Source organism: Falco naumanni, chromosome 5 (assembly GCF_017639655.2).
Source record: "Falco naumanni isolate bFalNau1 chromosome 5, bFalNau1.pat, whole genome shotgun sequence".
Classification (NCBI taxonomy): Eukaryota; Metazoa; Chordata; class Aves; order Falconiformes; family Falconidae; genus Falco; species Falco naumanni.
Window position 1 is genome coordinate 30456235 of NC_054058.1, and position 19361 is coordinate 30475595.

Here is a 19361-nt window from a genome sequence, read left to right on the forward strand (position 1 = left end):
CTAATTCCAAAAAATCACCAAGTATCTGCACAACCTGAAGCAATTGAGTTCTACTGATACCAATTTAGGGCTTTTGCACATAGAAACTGATCATCTGCTTCCGTGCTCTGCAGAACTGAGGAGAAATTAGTATCTCCCCATCAGCTTTGTCCAAAGGAGGGGAAACCCATAAGCTTTCTGTAAAGGTGTACAGTCACTCTTTTCACAGTTAATCTGTCCAGGCAGAGCAGTATCAAACCCATGTACACAGAATTCCATCTACATAAAACCTGAGATGGGATTAATTTTGAAATGTATTTAGGAATGATAAATACTAAAGCACTTTCTTCTTGTCACTGTCCATGTTATTTACAGCTTCTTTGCACTTTATTTGGTCCAATCAGTCAGTGCATTTCAGATTCATATATGCATGTATGTCAATGGCATGGATGAAGTAGCAGCGTTCATAACAGGCATAATATTGCCCTCTAGTGAGTAATTCAGAAAGGTACAGAGTTTTATGTTAATTCAGAAAGGTACAGAGTTTTATGTTAATTCAGAAGGGTACAGAGTTTTGTGTTAAAGTCAACTGTATTACCACTGGCCAGGAGTAGTAAGAAGCAAATCTAATACTTTACAGGATGATTGCTTTCATTGCATTTCATTTCTTTAGGTGGAAGAAACACACAATCCTACAGCAGTTTTTCCCTTCCTCAGTAGTTTCTGGGAAGATAGAATTAATTTCTTCGCAAAAGAAAAGCAATATTTTAAAGCACATTGTTTCACGTGAGGAAACAATATTTTGCTTTTACTAGAGAGTTCAGAAAACTGTAATATAGAAATCTTTCAATACCATGTTTGACACATACCGTAAGCTCCCCATAAGATGAAAGCAGTCCTGCCCCATAAGCTTTGATCAATCCGTTTTGCTTGCAGAGACCAAACTCCACAGTGAACCAATAAAGCTGGTAATAAGAGCAACTTGTGAAAAACAGTCTCCACAGGGAGTTCATTATTAAGCTTCTAATTTTTCCTTTAGTTTTCTTTTATCCTTATTCCTTAATGTCTTTGTATCTTCCATTTTTATAGTTGTAAAGTTTAAGGAATTTATTTTTTCTCTCAACAAATTATATTATTTCTTTCAACAAAACACACATAAGTTATAACACACTTTTCTAAAACTTGCCATCTTTCCCATTCTCACTCAAAAAAAAAAAAAAGGAAAAAAAATTGCTAATGATAATTACATGGGTAAATAAAGTCATAAAGTCCTATCCTCTTCTTTCTTTGGGAGATGTTACAAACTCCCCTGCAACATCTTAGCCCTGAGCTTCATTATAGTCAGTGGAAGCTGACAGATTTCAACCCATAATCCCTAGAAGGACAGGTAGGCCCCCACAGAGGGTTCAGGACACTAGGAAGGGTACTTGGAAGGGCAGTTTCCCTCCTCCTTTGTCTGTGTGATAGCATTCAGAAGAATTGAGTAATCATCCCTTAGCAGCAATGTACCCTTTAAGATTATTCCAATTACATCTTTATCATGCTCCAACAGAAAGAAAAAAAGAAAAAAGAAAAAAAAATGCATCTCCCTGAGCTTTTCTTGCCATAAAGCACACATAGGATCACACTTCCTTTACCTGCCGAACAGTGGTGGGATAAAAGTGACCTGTGGCTCTGCCAACCTATTAGCCCTTCCCTACGATAACATCTAAGGAAATGGACAGTGGAGGACCAATTCTGGACACAGCCCGACCCCTAAGCAGCTGAAAAGATGCTGTGAAAAAGGAAAAAAATGGAAAACATGAGGCATTTCAAGAATATGGCTTTGTGTCACAACTTTTCAAGGTTCCCCTAGGGATGCATTGCACTTTGCTGCCTCATACACAGGGCTGGACCTTGGCTTCACTTTAGCCAGAAGTACTGCATTCTCAGCACCCTTCTCAAAGAACTGCAGGCAGTTTGTAAAATAATGTGAAACTGTTATTCTGTCTATTCTGCCTGCTACTTTCTTTCTATTTCTTTCTCTTTCACATGTCTTATAATTGTGATGACTTGGTTGCCTGCAAATTTACCACTACAGAAACAGCATGCCAGGATCTTTCCTTCTGCAGAATCCTGAGCTGCTTTATCTACAAATCAGCTAATAATTCTGCATTCTTATTGTGTTAATAATCTTGACTCTTATTTCACAGTGAAAATTCTTTTGAGTATCTTCTCATTTTGCAGAAGATCTTTTTGACTGGAGAATGAGACATTGGAGAAGGAGTAATTCTTTTTAGTGTTTCCTTAGTTACCCTATATTTGGCTTTTAGTGAGGTTCTTTCAGCTGTCACTGTTTTAACAGGGTACAAGACACAGTACTAGTGGCACTCTGTGGATGACATGAACATGGGCAATTTCCCATCTCTTATGCATGGATCCACCTGCTTAAAAGTCGTCCAGGGACTGAATAAAACAATGGCATTTCGAAGTTTGTCTTACAAATGTTACAGACCATAGCAACAAAGTAAGTTAAGATTCTTTAAATTAACTTTTAGTTAACTTAAACGATGTCTTATCATCTAAGCTAGTTACCTACGTTCTCTTTATAGTGAACAGAGAATGACAGGGACTTCCAGACAGAAAAAATAATTTGTTAGACAGCTATGTCAGGATAGTGAATATGTTGCAGGTTCTTCTCTATCTTCACTTTCTAGTGAAGGAACCTAAACAGTAAGCCTCAATTAGATGTCTAACTTTTAAGCAGTTGAAAACTGAGATGTTAATCCAGAGTGCTTACTGTCCAGAGTACTTGAATGGCAGTTACAAAATTCTGTTCTTACAGATCCTGAACTTCAGTTAGCCCTTTCAAAAAGGTACCCTTATTCTACATCCCCAAACCCTAGATGACACAATGACAATTTCAGATATGAGACCCATCATACATCTATTCTTAACCCTATTTCTAATCTAGTCCTAGCAAGTCCAGCATCAGGGAGCGATGCTTGCACCCAATCTCACCAAGGCCAGGGTAACAATGCAAAATGGCTTTCTGGGACTCACAACTGTTTAACCCTTACAAAGGCATTCTTAATCTTACTCTAGCCTCTCTAGAACCAGAGAGGGGAAACTGCAGAGGAAATGTGGACATGTCACTGCCTCTTCCCACACAGTCCACTCACATCACTCAGCCCAGGACCTGGATGATGGTACATAAAAATCAGTACTAGTACCTTTTGTTCTCTGAACTCTAAAAATACTGTTAGTCTATCTGGTCCTGACCCAAGGATGGATATGTGCAGATAGATTTTAGGTGAGCCATCATCTCCTTCACACAGTGCCTCGTTCCACTTCACCATGAGTGGGGCTGTGGGCTGGGTAAGAAATTTCAGAAGTAACAATCTTCTATCCACCCCCTCTCATGAATGAGCCTCCCCTAGCTGGGTGATGGTAAGGTTCCTTTCCTTCCCTGAAAAATTCATCAAGACTGGGAAATGGTTGTCATTATCAGAAAAAAAAAAAAAAAAATCATCAGTCTCCAGCCCACTCAGAACAAGGTAAGATGGCAGCAAGGGACTGCATGAGTTCTTTTGGCAGCCTAGTGTCTCAGAACAAAATGACAATACCTGCTCTCAAATTGCTTTTAAGTGTTCAACTATTTGTGAGATTAATGAATAAAGGGTGAATCACATTGTGATAGTTCCCTGCACCTTGTGTAGAAGAAAATGCAGGAATAATATTGGGTACCCAGTCTATTAGATGAATGTAGAAAGCGAGTTTGGACTTTCCTGTGGCTAAAATTGTAGAAACTTGGCTTCAGTAATACTTTCTTATAGAAGCAAAAAGTATAAATACTTCTTCAGGTGAAATCACACAGTTCTGGGCTCCCCAAGAGGGACTCCAGCCCCTGTTCCAGCACCTCCCTAACCTCTGGATGAGAGGAGACACTCCTGCTAAGGCCCCCTTTTTCCAGCTAACCTGAGACGCTGGAGAAGAGTTTTCCCTGCACAGTAAGGGATATGCAGAGAATCGTTTGGATTTTGCCTCTGATATTAAACTGCCATCTGTACTTACTGTGGCCAGTTTCTCAATCTCCGCTTCAGATGATCCAAGAGAAGCCAGTCCAATATCCTAAAGCAAGTAAGCAAGCAGGCAGTGTTACACTTGTGTGATTATTCAACCCAAGGGAGAGAAAGAGGGGAAGGGGGAGGACCACATAATTTCTAGCATGAATAGCATGAACTATTCATTGTTTTTGTCACCCAAAATGACCTTCCATGGCTTCCAGGATGCCTACCTCTCCCTGGCCCCCAGCTACATACCACTGGGAGCCACATTAGATGAGGGTTTAATCCTCAGCGTTCTCTGTGTAAAGTTAACCGTCTCTTGCCTTAATGCTGTACTATCCCTGGCAGACCTTTACAGGGAGGCATGAGAAGGATGGACAGCAAGGTGGGTTTTATCTTTACCTTTCTGTCTCTCACTCTCTTTCTGACAGACCCATGCAGGATGGATTCTGTTCGCTCTCTTCTGTGCTCCCTGTCAATTTTTTCTTTTCACAATAGGAGTCTGTAGATGTCTCTTCATAACTACCGTGGGAGCCATATCATACAGCAAACAAAATTAGAGCATTTTCACCATTCATAGTCTCATGTTGAATGGAATGGAAAAGAATTTTCATGGGATGAATTTCAACTGTGAAAATGTTTTGTAAAAGAAAAAAAGTAGGGAAATGTGAAAATTAATTTAATGTGAGCCCATGTTGTGTAGTCTGTGTTATAGACAGGGAAAAGGGGAAAGCTGAAAGTCTTGAAATTGCTGTAATCTCTTATTTCTCATGTGTCTTCAGTTCTAGTATTGAACTGAAGAGGTTTCTTCCAGAATAAATTATAGACCACTAGGATATTTTAAGTACTACTCATCTGAATCTAAAAGTAGCCAATATTTGTGACCAAAATGGAAACCAGCATGTATCCAAGTTGATACAACTGAAAACCACATGATATGAGGTGAACTGGCATTCTTTTTAAGGTATTCTGACAGGGACCTAACATCATGTAACCCCTGTGCCCTTATTGCAACTTTCCACACTGGCCACTGATTGATAAGCCTAGAATATGAGTTATCTTCTTCCCTCTGCTATGGTTTTGAGGCACATTCATAGTTCTGAAGTCTTTAATTATGTGAGGTCATTGAGTTTATTTGTGTCTGACACTGACTGCTCATACCAAATAGCCTCTTATTACACAAAGAAGCCCTGTTTGCTTTCTGGAGCCTCCTTACCAGCGTGAGCAATGCTGTGAGAATCTGGTAAGTTGTAAAAGGAAAAACAACTCTAATGAATGACATGGTGATGGACACAATTAAAGTATCATGTGAGATAAAAATGTACATCCAGAGACAGAACCAGCCTGGGGGCTGGATGGCTGCTGCTGGTTAGGTTCATGTGGCACAGGACAGAAAGCCAGGGGAACAGCGTAGTCAGTACAACCCAAACATGCAGCACCACAGAGGCTCCACTGGCATCCTTCTGCAGACTGACGCAGCCCTCCCACAGAGAAGTCCCACAAGCACTGCCTGCCCTTCCTTTTACACAATGTCCATTGCTACCACTCTCTTGGAGTAAATGTCTCCTGGAACACTGCTAGCCCACCATCCCTGGAGGTTGCAACTCAGGCACAATCAAGGCTTAAAATACCATTTTAAGCGGAGTGAGCTGCATGCCTTTGATGCACATCTAGCCCGCTAACCAGAGCGGCCAGTTAAACAGTCAGAACAAGCTTCTTACCTGTGAGAACTGGGCAAATTCCTTGTCAGCTAGCATGGGAACATGACCCAGTAACTCATGGCAGCAGTCTCTGGAAAACAAGGGACTTTCATGTTTAATAAAGGTTGCTTTTCTTGCCCTACATGTATTTCCCATGAAGGGCTTTAGCTGATAGACCTCCAAGCGTGAGGGCTGCTCCACAGTAGCTGCCTCCATACCTGGCTCTGCAGGGAGCCTTCCCTACTGCTGCAGAAGGCCAGCTGCCCCCCTCTATGCTGGCTATTGTCTCACTTGGGATGGCATGGGCACTGGTCTCCTGTGTCACAACATCTTTGAAAGGCCTCTGTTTTGTCCCAGCATACAACAAAAGCATCTGTGCAGACTTGTAATTTCTCATGAAATGTAATTGCTGCTGTCTGGCCAGCACTTACTGGGAGACTTTCACAGCAGGGAATCAAACCCCAGCAGATGGTAACTGAATGCAGGATGAAAAGATGAAACCAGATATTCTCCAGTCTTTTCCTACCCCAGACGACTTTGCAAGAGAGACAGAGACCCACACCCTCTCATGCATGACTGCCCCCTCTAATTCTGCAGCTACCAGTTTCTCAAATTGTTTCATTCTGTGGACTACTGGATAAAGCTCCAGCGCCATACCCAAGAGAACATCCCAAACACATTCAGAAGCATGGGACTGTGCCAAGGCATCAAACTTACGGTTCTGGGGAATGCATAGGAGAAGAGAAATGCCTTATATACTGTGTGCTTTGGAAGACACGAAATGCCAGGCTGGCAAGGAAGTCACGAGCGGACAGCAGACCTGCAGCTGGTCTCAGCTGGAAACCTGTTCTCTCTGCAAAAGGAAGTGAGGCCAAATTTAGGCATTTCTGGGGTTAACTAGATGGCACACTTAGGTAATTAGGTAATTGGTTATTTACAGGTAAGCCCTTTCAGAGGACCTTCCAGCTCTGTTGCAGGAGCTCCCTCCACCTAAGTACAGTAGGAACATCCTGGCTTATCATTGTTTACATGACCTTGTACTGCTGTGGATCCAATTACTGCACCATCACAGCACCTAGCCATTCATCCTACACATCTTCACACAGCAATGATATGAGTTATGGGAATACTGCTTACCCCAGTTTACAATTTTAGCACATTTACACACATTATCTACTATGTCTTGCATGTCAGTGATGTGTCTGAGGTCACATATGATCCTTGTGATCAAGCAGGGGACAGAACCTGCATTTTCAGTCCTGGCTTGTCTATGAATTCTGGGGTTATCTCTTGCATTTCCTGTACAGCATATGTAAAAGAAAACCAGGAGTTAGATAAGGGATACACCCCACCCCTACCCTTGTCTGAGAGCACCTGGCTGTTCCCTGATGCTAGATTACTGCTTAGCCCCCTCCTGCAGACTTTCTTATTCCCTGCACTGAAACCCCCAGTACTTAGTACTGCTGAAGACAGAAACAGGTGCGCTGAATGTCTGCTCCAGTCTAGCTGGTTCTTCTGTTCCTCAGTAGGCCTACTTCAACATACCCTAGGGTATGTTCAAATTCATTTCCCTTTGTCAGTGCATGCTCTGCATGTGTAAACTATCTCAGCACTGGCAAAACCTGCTATCAATTCTATCTTTCTACCTGGACTTCATTAGAATGGGAACATGCAGGAGAAAGAGCAAACAGGTCCTATCAGATGTAAGGGTGCTGGAATTTGGCCCTTAACCATTTACACATCAGAACTTCCATCAGTGCTTTCACATATTTTTCTGTTCTGTTTTTCTTTCTTTTTTTCACCATTATGTTTGCCTAGAACTAACTATAGAGCCTCCCAGTGATGTGACCATACATGTTTTGCTTTGAATATATCTATAGAACAGGACAGAAAAATTAAATACTTTTGCACCATGTTTTCAGCTCATGCAATCAGTGTTACCCCAGGACCCGCTGCATTACTACAAAAGGTCTGTGAGAGACAACTAACAAAATAACCAGTCCTATGGTCAGTAGAATACAAAATCTACATTTCCATGGGAAACACGTTGGTGGTCTGCAAAGCTAAGAAAATTGAAAATCACTGCTTTAAAGGAGAGCCAGTGATAATCCTTTTGAAGTCCTATATTCAAAATCTGTGTTGCATTCTCAGCTCCCATAAATGACATTTCATCTTCTTTAAAGTATAAAACTACATTTAAAAAAAAATCAGAAATTGCTTTATTCTCCCTTCTCTATCCATATTCTATTGTGTCATGAGGCCTGGAAGCTAATTTATTTTATGTAAACAAACAACAAAATCCCACCCAGAAACCAGGCCATTTATAAGATTTGTTTTCGTTTGGTTTTTAGTGTTTCTTCCAACATTTTCTTGTCTTTCTCTGTTTGGCTATTAGCACTTTTCTCATTTAAAAAACAGCGAGAAAGAGAAGAAAAGAGGGGGGTGGGGGAAGGCTTCACTGGAAGAATTGGAACTGACAAAACATTTGAAGCTGTACAGGGCAAAAAAAGAATGGACAGCAAGGAATGATTCTACCTGACAATGTGAGGAACTAGGTGATTAGTCTAGATTACAGGGGTTCTCAAACTTTTTAAACAGGGGGCCGGTGCACAGATGAAGTGGCAGGCAGTCATCTGCGGCTGCTTGGTTTTCCCCCCCCAACCCCCAGCGGGGGTGGGGGGTGGGGGGGCGTAGTTTGAGGACCCCTGGTCTAGAAGATCTAGAAGATACGATTTGCCATGGTTATCTTCTATTGCTCCACTGAATTCAAAGGCAATAGGTACAGAACTGCCTCAAAGCTGAAGAGAAATCAAACGTATCGAGATTATTTCTTTATGTTGAGGAAGCAGGGTGTTTGGGGGAATAGGGAGACCATCAGCTATGTCTCCTTGGGCACTGGCCAGGAGCTGGCACAAGGGCACTCCCTTGCTGCTGCAGCCATACTAAGACAACCCAGAGGAATGTGAAAATCTCAGAATCTGGTCATCTCTGGGCTAAATTCTGAGTCTGAGTGAAGTGAAAACTGCACCAGCTGAAAAATATATCAGACGAGAACCAAGCCCTAAGTAACTCAGTTTTGGAACGACTATGAAAAAGTCTAGGGCAATTTATATTGCTTTAGCATCCATGTTGGAGGAGCAGAGGGGAAAATGGAAATTACAGCTCAAGTTCCCTGAGATGCCCTTTTAAATATAGGCCAGTGAAGCAGACAGTCTGCTGATGGAACAGACTTGGCCATCTGCCTTGAAAAGACGTAGGGAAAAGTTTTCTGCTGAAGGTAGTATCTGCAAAATCTGAACTTCTATTTTGTTACTGCACAATAAAACCAGCAATCAGTAGAGAACTGGGGGTGTGGCTGATTGGACATGCTGCCCAAAGATCTCTTAAATCAAAATCAGTTAAAGGGAAGGTCTTGAGCAGTTGACCTAAAGTGATCTGTAAGTCTTAATTCTTGGCCTAAAAGACTCATGTATACAGGCCTGTGCATTGTAGTGTAAGCTTGCTTGAGTTCACTGCTGTAATTTCTTCCAGCTGTGGAGGACAATGAATGCCTAAATCCAAACATCTTTCCTAGAAAGAAAGATATACCTAGGTTCATCTAGTTAACTGTTTAGAAAACCATTTACTAAATGGTCACATGGTTAACCATTTAAATTACCTTTAAGTAATTATAAAGTACTTATGATGTAGAATTCATTTCTGTTCAAACCAGCTTCACTAGCAGGCCAGCTAACACTAGACAGATCTTGTAGTTCAACTTGTATTGAAGTCAAAAAGAATTGCTTGCTTGAGTTCACAGATACTGCTGAGCAAAAGAGGTGGAATTTTATCTGGCTGTGTGTGCTGGTTATAACATGATCACTTTCTCTCCAGAAGATTCCTCTCTTTCTCTCTCTCCATCCCTACAGTTTATTATATTCAAAGCTGTGCCAGGAGAGGTTTAGACTGGATATCAGGAAGCTTTTCTTCACCAAGAAGGTGATCAGACACTGGAACCAGCCTGCTAGAGAGGTGGTCAATGCCCCAAGCCTGTCAGCGTTTAAGAGGCATTTGGACAATGCCCTTAATAACATACTTCAGCTTTTGATCAGCCCTGTATTGGTCAGGCAGTTGGACTAGATGATCGTTGTAGGTCCCTTCCAACTGAAATAGTCTGGTCTGTTCTTTTCCTGATCTGTGCTTTATAAAGACTTATCATCACACATGCTAAAGAATGGTCCAGTCCATAGAGGCACTATTTAGCAAAGGTACATGCTGGGATTTGTGTCCTAAATGAGATAGTGGCACAGTCTGGGGCCCACCCAGAACTAAGCAGTGACAGGACGAACTGCACTATGCATCTCCACATAGGCTGTAGTTGAAACACATCCGTTATAGAATTTTGGGACACACATCACAGCCTATAGTTTGATTGAGGTTTGGTTGGCTGAGCACTGCACGCCTGTAACACAGGAAAGAGCCTAAGTACACAATTGATTGATGATTTGTGAGGAGCAAAAATTCTGGCTTTATTGATGCTAGTGGTAAAAGACACTCAAATAATAAATCAGAAGAACTCTTTATGAATCATACCCCTCACCCAGTGGCTGCTTGGCATGAGACTGCCTTTAACACAGATTTTACAGACCTTGCAGATGCTTCTGACTCAGTCTGAGTTTGTTACAAAGGGACCTTTGTATAATAATGTCAATCTTCATACTATTATTCTATAAGGAATTCTGCATAATGAAATGACCCTTATTAGAGGGAATCATTGAAGATAAATAAGACATTAGTTCAAAGCCCCATATAATGGGACTAAAATAGCTTACTCTTAATTGTTTCTAGCTGTAAACACAGTTCTTTTGAACAAACTTTGTTCCATCTATGCATCATCTTTTAAAAAGCCTGTAGGCTAAACTAATCCAGGTTTTCTCTACAGTTTAAGGGGGGTAGGACTAGCTTTCCTGAGAGCCATTCTTTCCAGTTCCCTTAGACACCCATTCCAGGACAGAATAAAATGCCTCTGAAGTGCCTGAACTCATACCCAGTCAGAACAGTTCAGACAATTAGATTGCAGTAGACATCCAGTGTTTATAGCAGATGAGTTGAAACTCACTGTGAACATCTTCCCAACTATTATTAGCAGAATTTTCAGAATTACTATTTTTACTGCCCCCTTTTTTTTTATTATTTTATTTTTTATTGCTTAGGACAATCTGTATGGCATGGAGAAAATTTAGAACCAGAGCCTACAAAAGATGTGAGCAGGGCCAGACTCCAGGCAATCAAATCCTGTCAACCAACATAAGTAGTACAAAGAGTATTATGACAGGACATTCTTACATTATCCTAGATTCTTCCACTTTGAAATCACCTGTTCATTTAAAGAATACAAATATCTGTGATAATCAAATCAGCATCACATGATTTCTGGCACTCCCTGCTGTCAATTACCATGTAAATGCCATAAGGTGAAATCAACTACTTCATGGGAAAAAATATTTATCAGCCCAGTTTCTGTAGGAGGGAAGTAAGATGGATAGTTAATAGAAGAGAAAATAGATCAGAAAACGGATAATGCATGCACAGAAAAATTCCTACAGCTGGAGGTGATGGTGCGCATGAGAGATGCTTTCAATATGCCACCCCTCCATTCCCTTACACTAAAGAAAGATACAATAAAAACTTTATCATCAAACAGCATAAACTTCCCTAAAAATGTCATTGTCTTAGAAAACTTCAGCAACAGAAAGCTTATTCAAACTTACTAGTGTCACCTACTGATACATGGAGCAGGTTATTTAATTTCCTTAATATTGTATTTAAATTCAATTTGTTTGAAGTTAAGCCATACTTTTTATTATTTATTTCATCATAGTCATCAACTGCCCTCCTCTCACTGGCACATCTCCTTGTCACTGGGAAGGAGCAAGGAGGCATTAAGGACCACCTATCTTTAGTCATTCTTGATAACAGTAGGAAATCATCTGGTTGACATAAAGTGCGTGGCCTTGGGAATCTGTGCAGCCTGTGGCCTCATAAAAGTAATGCAGGACCCTTCCATAAAAATAATGCAGGGCCCCTTGCTAGTCAGCCCCCAGGTAACAGCAGTTAGGTCAGCCTAGCACTATTATGTGTCCTTTCATCTAAGGCTATATCTTCATGCATTTACAGACTAGCACCACAGCCTTTCTGCTATCCTGTCAGCCACACGGTAGGTACCAAACTTTAGTGGGACCACTAAAGAAAGAAGCAGCACTGTTTCAAGGCTGACAGACTAGCAGGACCTCCTGAGGATCATTCCCTCTATCACATATTGCCATCCTGTCTCAGGCATCAGAAAAAAAAGGGACTTGAGAGGTATGTACCTGTACTTGGGTTTGGGACTTAGAAGCAGCATAGCTATAGAAGCATTAAATACAGACAAACCCACAGAACACCTGCATGTGGAAATCTTGCTGGGTAGTGTACTGCAGCAGCTGTACTGCCACTAGTATTGGAGTTAGCTAGTCAGTGCTACACCAACTGCAGCCACTCACAGAAGAAACATAAACGTACAGTTCGGTCCCTAGATATGCCTGGTATTAATGCCCTGTGTTACAGCTCATCTTGCACAAGGGAACTCTACAGCTAATCAGCTCTGCTCATCAGCTTGGGTCCTACAAGATGGTTTGGTGTGTACGTGTTGTACAAACATGTCCAGGAAACGCTAGAATAAACTGTGGTTCATAATAACTGACCTTTTAAAAATCTGGAGACGTCCTGAAGCTGAGGTATGTTATCCTCTTGGTAGCCACAGTGTTTCTCCAGCTGCTGGAAAGCATCCAGGTACTGTGTACAAGCATGAGTAGGGTAAAGGCTTCTCAGCTTCCTGTAGACTTCCCTCCTGAAAAGCAAAAAGCCATATAGCATGACCCACCTCAATAAAGCAGTAGTTATCTGCCCTATCTGCACATCTACAGAGAGACATAAACCCCCAGCACAGGCAACCTAAAAACCTGAACTCAGGACACCTGGTGCTTGGAAGCTGGTGCCTGGGTAGTGGAGGAAAGCATAAGGGGCGTTGTTTCATTTTTCCTTCAGAAGGTGGGTTCTGTTCAGCAAATCTGTTTTATCCCTTCCTACACCCTCCTTTAATGTAATAAGACTCTAATCCTGAGTCAGAATTGCTTAGGTGTAAGGGTGTTGGAGGTACCAGAGAAATCCCAGGGAGAAAGCTACAGCTGTGGCCCTCTCTATGTTGTGCAGTTTAAGGATGGAATGAGCCAGGTATTCACTCCCTCTCTATGTTGGGGTACAACTTGAAATACTCATCCCTCCACCTCCATGCTGAAGCCTCCCTCACTTATATTTGGCTCTTACAAACCTCCTACTAAAAAAGTACGTTTTCTGATACTGAAGAGTAATATCTGGACAGGCAAAGGGGTTTGTACTGTTGCACTTCAAAATGCCTGGCATGGGCCATGTATTTGAAAGACATGCCAACTTCTTGAAGCATTTATCCCATTGTACAAAAAGAGACCAGCTGAAGAAAAGAATATATATAACCAGATTCAGACACGGGCTTCAAGCTTCTCCTAAACTTGATGGTGCTTGGATTTAGAGCTGTGGTTTGTAATATATTTAGCTGTTGCAAAATAAGTAAGTGGTAATAGGATGGCAAAGAACCTTATAGAAATGGTTATTTTTGTTCAGACATGGCCCTAGGGTGTTAAAAATTTTATAAACATTGTTTTATGAAAATTGAGATCATTCTTGGAAATGCTGGCTACGGAAAATGACCTTTTGTTATTTTTGTATTGTTGTTTGTTGGGGGTTTTTTTTGTGATGCTATTGTTGCTATGGAGGTGATAGCCAGTCCCTGGTAATGGCTCTCTTCATTTGTATGAATGTCTTACACAGTGTGGGAGTAATGAACCAGAATGAAGGGGGTGAGAAAAACCTTAGGAAAAAAAACCTAAAAGAACAGAAGGAAACAGTGGCTGCTGTCACTATTGCAAAAGCCGCAGGAGACTGGGCCATTTCCATAGAAGAATTAGGAAAAAATGAGGAGGACTAGAGTTCAAGTGTTGTCCTGGCTTATTTCCCCAAAGAATACTACTGACTTCAGTGGGATTGCATAGGATCTGAACCAGTACACAGTTCATCCCCTGACTGGAGTCTAGAGAGAGCAGGCTTGTTTACACTTTTGTACATATAGTCTCTTATCAAAGTATCATTCTACTGTGTGTCCTAACATTGATGGCCACAGAAACATAGGCAATGTCTGAAACTAGTGATGAATTACCCAAAACTAAGAGTCCCTCCTCTTTAAGTACCTCTAAGGCAATCATCTCAATTCACTCCAAGATCAATAATAGATCAGCAGATATTTCCAGACAACAATTTATCTTGCCTTAACATAGTGCCTCAAATAGGTATAGTGTCTCACTGTATGAAGGTGGTATCACTGAAAGGACCATTAAGCTGCTACTTGGTGGTACTTCAGTCCAGAGATGGAAAGAAAGACTGCTGAAAGCATGGTCAATAGAATACTCTAGAAAGGTGCCTCACAATGAATGATGGAGCCAGCTACTTGAAAGATTTTAAAGGCAATGGCCTTATTTGACATAAATATCCTTCTTTTGGAAAGAAAGTGGCACTATTCAGCTTTATTATGAAGATGTGGCAGGTGCATCCCCATAATTTTCTCCTAGATTCACCCTTTTTCTTATGTAGCTTTTATGCATAAGACATCTTTTATAACTCCTTAATTTCAGGGCCTTCCAAGAAGCCTGCTTCAAAACAGAAACTCAGATCATCCGTACCCTCTGTTTTCTTAAAGTCATATTTCTTCACTTGATTAGTTTTCATTTTTATAACCGTGTTGCTACAAACTGAAGGCATCCAACAACTCTTCCGAGTGAACACCAAGGGAATTTAGTCTGTGCTGCAAATTTCCTGTTCCAGTGCACAGCGCTCAATTAAGTTGTGCTGCAATGCAGCTGACTTCAGGGCACAGCCCCAGGGGGCTGTGATAGCCATTGGGACATCTGATTTTGGAAACAGCTTTACATAACAAGGCAACCTGGGTTGCTGGGGCTGGCTCTTTGGGGAAATGGGCAGACACTGCTTTAAAGGTCTATTCTGTTACCACAGTGGGACTAATTCTAGGTGGAGAAAGGCTGGAATGACGGAGGTTGGCAACAAAAGAGAAAAACAGGAAAGAACACAAAATTAAATTTGCTTAAATATGACATTCCCACACACCATCCCATGCCAAGATTGTTGGCTGGTGGTAGCGATCATGAGCATGACACCAGCCATCAATCTTTGACAATTGAAAGATGCTATAAAAACCTCTTTGAGCTTAATAAAAATGTGACTGCCTGGATGAGCTGGATGCAAGGTTTCTATGTGATTGTGGGTAACACCTCTCAAGCTTTCTATGGCACAGCAGATTTTATTTAAAATAAAATAATCACTTGAAAAGATGGGATGGCCTTGTGGTTCTGGCATGAGACACCTAGTGTATGGATTTAATTCCTGGCATTGATATAAATTTTATGTATAATTTGGGGAAAATCACTTAAGCTCTAGCTTTTTCAGTTCCACAGTTATAAAATGTGGTCATCATTCTTCCTTTTTCCCACCTTTAGGCTGTCTTTCCACTTCAATTGTAAACTTTTCTGATCAAAGACTCTCTTAATATGTGCACATGTAGCACCTTGCACAATCCTGCGACTCTGCTTTTAATTGGGACAATCTGACATATTTATGTTTGTATTATCATACAAATGTGTAATGATTGCTGCTTACTGCAATTTGTTAAAGTTACTTGGAGAAACTGGAAACAGAGATACGTGAAATAAGAACTCTGCTTTCTTTCAAATTGGTCACATACTTCACATAAAGTCTGCAAACATACTTTGAATTGAATTAATTTTGTTTGGGTTTTGGTTTGGGGTTTTCTTGTGCTGAAAATCTTCAGGAGAAGCAAAGCCCCAGTGAAGAAATGCTACACTCTGATATCATATGATATCAAAGGCCTTTTTACAGTGTAAATAATGTATCCTAGAAGGGCACTCCAAAATTCCCTTTGCCTTCAGTTTGAGAGAATGATGCCTATACATGTTAATAGCAATGAATACTTGCAGAATAAGCAAGGCTGGTCTGTCCTATGAACTTTGGATTAGCCACATCCTGTGACTGAACTCTCATCCTGCGAGTGGGCATTTTCTCCTGGTAACAGATTTGGAAAGGTGGTATTTCTGTCACCACCATAGCTATGGTTAATTAGAGGTCAGTTAGAAGCTACACTGTAAGCTCCAGGTGTTTTCTGGCTTCTGATATCTGGGTGGGTATGTCAGGCAAGGAGATGGTTCGGAAAATGCATTTTGCTCTAGGAATTGAGTAGTTAAAACGAGCCCTGAGAATGGCTTTCTGCAAAACAAATGATCAAAAGGTGACACTTAACCAAGGAGTAAAATTTGAGATGGATAAATATGGTTTTAAAATGTACTAACTGTGTCACATTGCCAGTCTTTCCTGGTACTGCAGTGGAATGGCCCAGAGGTGGGATTGTATGAGTAACAAACTCACCATGTTGCAGTCTCCTGCGCAGTGTACTCAATGCAAGGCAAAGGGTCTCCTCTGTAATGGAGAGAGGAAATAATGCATATGTCTAAAGCAGGTTTCAAGTTCGGTTTCCAAGTATTATTTTCTTTGCCTGCACCGTGAATATTTGCTGTAATGAAGACTGAAACAGCAAAATAGTACATAATTAACAACTTATTTGTCTTGGTAGGTCCTAATGGGTGCATTTTCTCCTCTGTTCCGGTGTGAGGAGGAAACAGAGGGATATGGTAAGAAAGGGAGCCATGTTCTGCTTTACAGAAGAAAGAAGAAGCCTTCAGGCTTACCCTTACCTCTGCTGAAGGCAATCTAGCAACCCAAACACAGTGTGCACCTGGAAAGTCCCTCCCTGGATGATGCGATCAGCACAGTATCATCGCAGAGAAGCATTCATAAACTCATCAGCAGAAAACTACCCAGGCATACACTGCGTGGCCACCACCAACTTCTGTGATGGGCGCTCTTCTCTCCTCTTCCTCACTGCTGCTTCTTCAGTAGCTCTGAGTCAGTTCAATGTTTGCTTTTGTGCTACACTAGCTATGATAGATGGTGGTGGTAAGAAAACTATACTCAAATAGAAATCTCCCAAGACTTGGGAGATTTCACCAGTTCTTGGATACCAAGAGGCTGACAGTCCATAACCAGTTCTACCTATACATCTGATTGACTGTCAGACAGCGGTGTGATTCTGGTGAAGTTTTACATGTAAAAGAAGAACATTTTCAGTATCACTGACATGAGACCTAAGAGATTTTTAGGGTTTTAGGTAGCTAATGTACACAGCTAGAGAAATTTTGTCAAACAAATAACAAAAACAGTAAATTGCTTTTCTCTGTCAAAAATGTTCCTGAACATTGTTCCTTATAGCTCCTTGGAACAGATTAGCCCCAGCTCAGGAGCTAGTCCTAAAAGGCACTTCAAAATTGAAATAAAAGAGTTACACTGAGAAATCACCTCTGGGAGGTTTAGATTGGATATTAGGAAAAAATTCTTCACTGAAAGGTTGGTCAAGCATTGGAACAGGCTGCCCAGGGAGGTGGTGGTTGTTAAAACACATGTAGATGTGATGCTTAGGGATATAGTTTAGTGGTAGACTTGGCAGTCCTGGGTTAACAGCTGGACTTGATGATCTTAAAGGTCTTTTCCAACCTAAATGTTTCTATGATTCTAAAATACAGTACTGAAAGAGATGTGAATGCAAACCTAAGATTTTTATCTTTAGGTATATTTTCTGTGTTATGGGAGAAGCCAATTTCATATGGAATGAGAGCTTCTGTGGCTGAATTCTGTTTTCTAAAAGACATCCCCATTGATACATTGACAAAAGATTAAGTCCCTGGTGTTTCTTTCACATAAAGATGTCTGGAAGCACATGTGGACCGCTGGAGTCTCTCTTCAGCAGCCTTGTACTTACATTCTGTAATTAAAGGCAAGGTCAGCAAAGAACGCCCTCCGTTTCTTATACTCCAGGTCAGCATAACCCTGAGTTAGAAAATAATTCAAAAAAAGTTTAATATTAAGAGGGATTTGTAGGCATAATATTTATTTCATTTGGAAATAATAATAAGCATCCAGAAAACATAGGCCTCAAATAGCTTTTCTTTGAAGCAATGAATCTTAACCCTTATGAACCAGGTAAGCCAAAGTCTGCAATTAGTTACATTCATGACATTTTGATGAAAAACTGGGGCCTGTGACCAGAAAGGAAAGTAACATGGCTTGGTAGGAAGGTTTTGGAGTTGTTCATAAATGCTACATCACAGACCATTACACTTAGTGTCAAATCTAAATGCAAATCACATTAAAAATTGAATTGAAATAGGGGTTTCACTTCTACTGGGGATGAGCTGAATCTATGAATTATTTCTTTCCTGTGCTAAGCGAAGGTTGCAATATAGGGCTTTGATGGACATGATGGTACCAAGCCTAGTACCATCTCACCAGAGAAATTATGCTGCAGCTGCACAATAGCCTGTGCTTTGGGCAAAGAAGGGGTCCTCAATGGCTAGAAATCATTAGAGCCACCACTGAATCTGTAGACAGTACAGGCTTTCAGCTCAGTGCCCCCTTACCCCTTTATTACCATGTTATGATGAAGACAGATGCAATGCTATCTGTTTAAAAGGGGCAGTTTACTTATTAACTCCTGGAGTTTTGTTTTTGCCCCCTCAGTGCTTACTAGAAGTTGAGCTCCAAGCCAGCTTCTCCAGCTATTAAATACAAATAGAGATGTGGAATCAAATTCCTTTGAATTTTACATCATTCATAATAGGAATAAAATCCAAAATTTGGCACTGTATTACTAATATAACTCATAAACAGTGTTGATCAGCATCACTGTACAAATATTTATTATTCTAAAATATTCAGAATTTACTGGAACCACTTTGCATACTACGAGCCAAATTTCTCCCTTAGGTTTATTCACATAATTTTCAGTGTAGCAATAATACCAGTAATACTGCAGTTAATGACTATTGTGTGCGTGAATCTGAAGAAAGAACTGGATCCTGAGAGCATGTTTATTTTTGTCATGTGTTAGGGATAATTATCTTCATTCAGATGTTACCCTTGCTTGTCAGTAGCTGTAACAAGTCCATGCAAAACATGTGGGAAAGCCATTGGGCCTTTCATTGATCTATCATTGATGCTGTGACCTCCCAGTTTTGTCCCTGCTGTTGCCAGTTCTGAGCAGCAGAAGCTTCCCTGGGGGACCACTACAGCCAGTGCCAGGCTGCCCCAGAGACTGGCATTGTAGTGTCATCAGTTTGCTTTTCTGGCCATTAAAGACATAGTAAAGAACAAAGTGAAGCTGTTGAGATGGACAGCCCAAACTGTCTATTTGGTAGTAAATGTGTATGCAAAATCTTTGCTGAGCTACCTGTACATCAGCATATTTTGTACTTTCCTTCAACCTGCCCATTTTTAAGCCATGCTCAGCAGCACAGTAAATGAGCTCACGTTGTGCTCCCTCCTGCTGCAGACAAATGCTTTTCAGTGCCCGAGCTAACTTGTTTCAAGCTAGTTTAGGTATTTCTGA

At 41.0% G+C, this 19361-nt stretch overlaps 1 protein-coding gene across 7 annotated transcripts in view; it reads right to left on the reverse strand.

Moving 5' to 3' along the window:
* The window catches only part of LOC121088478 (tyrosine 3-monooxygenase-like), a 48681-nt gene that overhangs the window by 22956 nt on the left and 6364 nt on the right, over window positions 1–19361 (reverse strand). For 6 of the 7 annotated variants that reach the window (XR_005827963.1, XR_005827961.1, XR_005827962.1 and 3 more), the window contains exons 4-10: window positions 17736–17803; window positions 16289–16339; window positions 12448–12593; window positions 6443–6578; window positions 5747–5816; window positions 4033–4089; window positions 849–944 (exon numbers count right to left, since the gene is read on the reverse strand). Coding sequence is in view for 3 of the 7 variants with exons in the window: in XM_040594656.1 (XP_040450590.1) it covers window positions 849–944; window positions 4033–4089; window positions 5747–5816; window positions 6443–6578; window positions 12448–12593; window positions 16289–16339; window positions 17736–17803 (624 nt within the window). In the remaining 4 variants the exon portion in view is untranslated. The remainder of the gene's footprint in view (window positions 1–848; window positions 945–4032; window positions 4090–5746; window positions 5817–6442; window positions 6579–12447; window positions 12594–16288; window positions 16340–17735; window positions 17804–19361) is intronic. The other variant, XM_040594657.1, reaches the window with a different exon arrangement.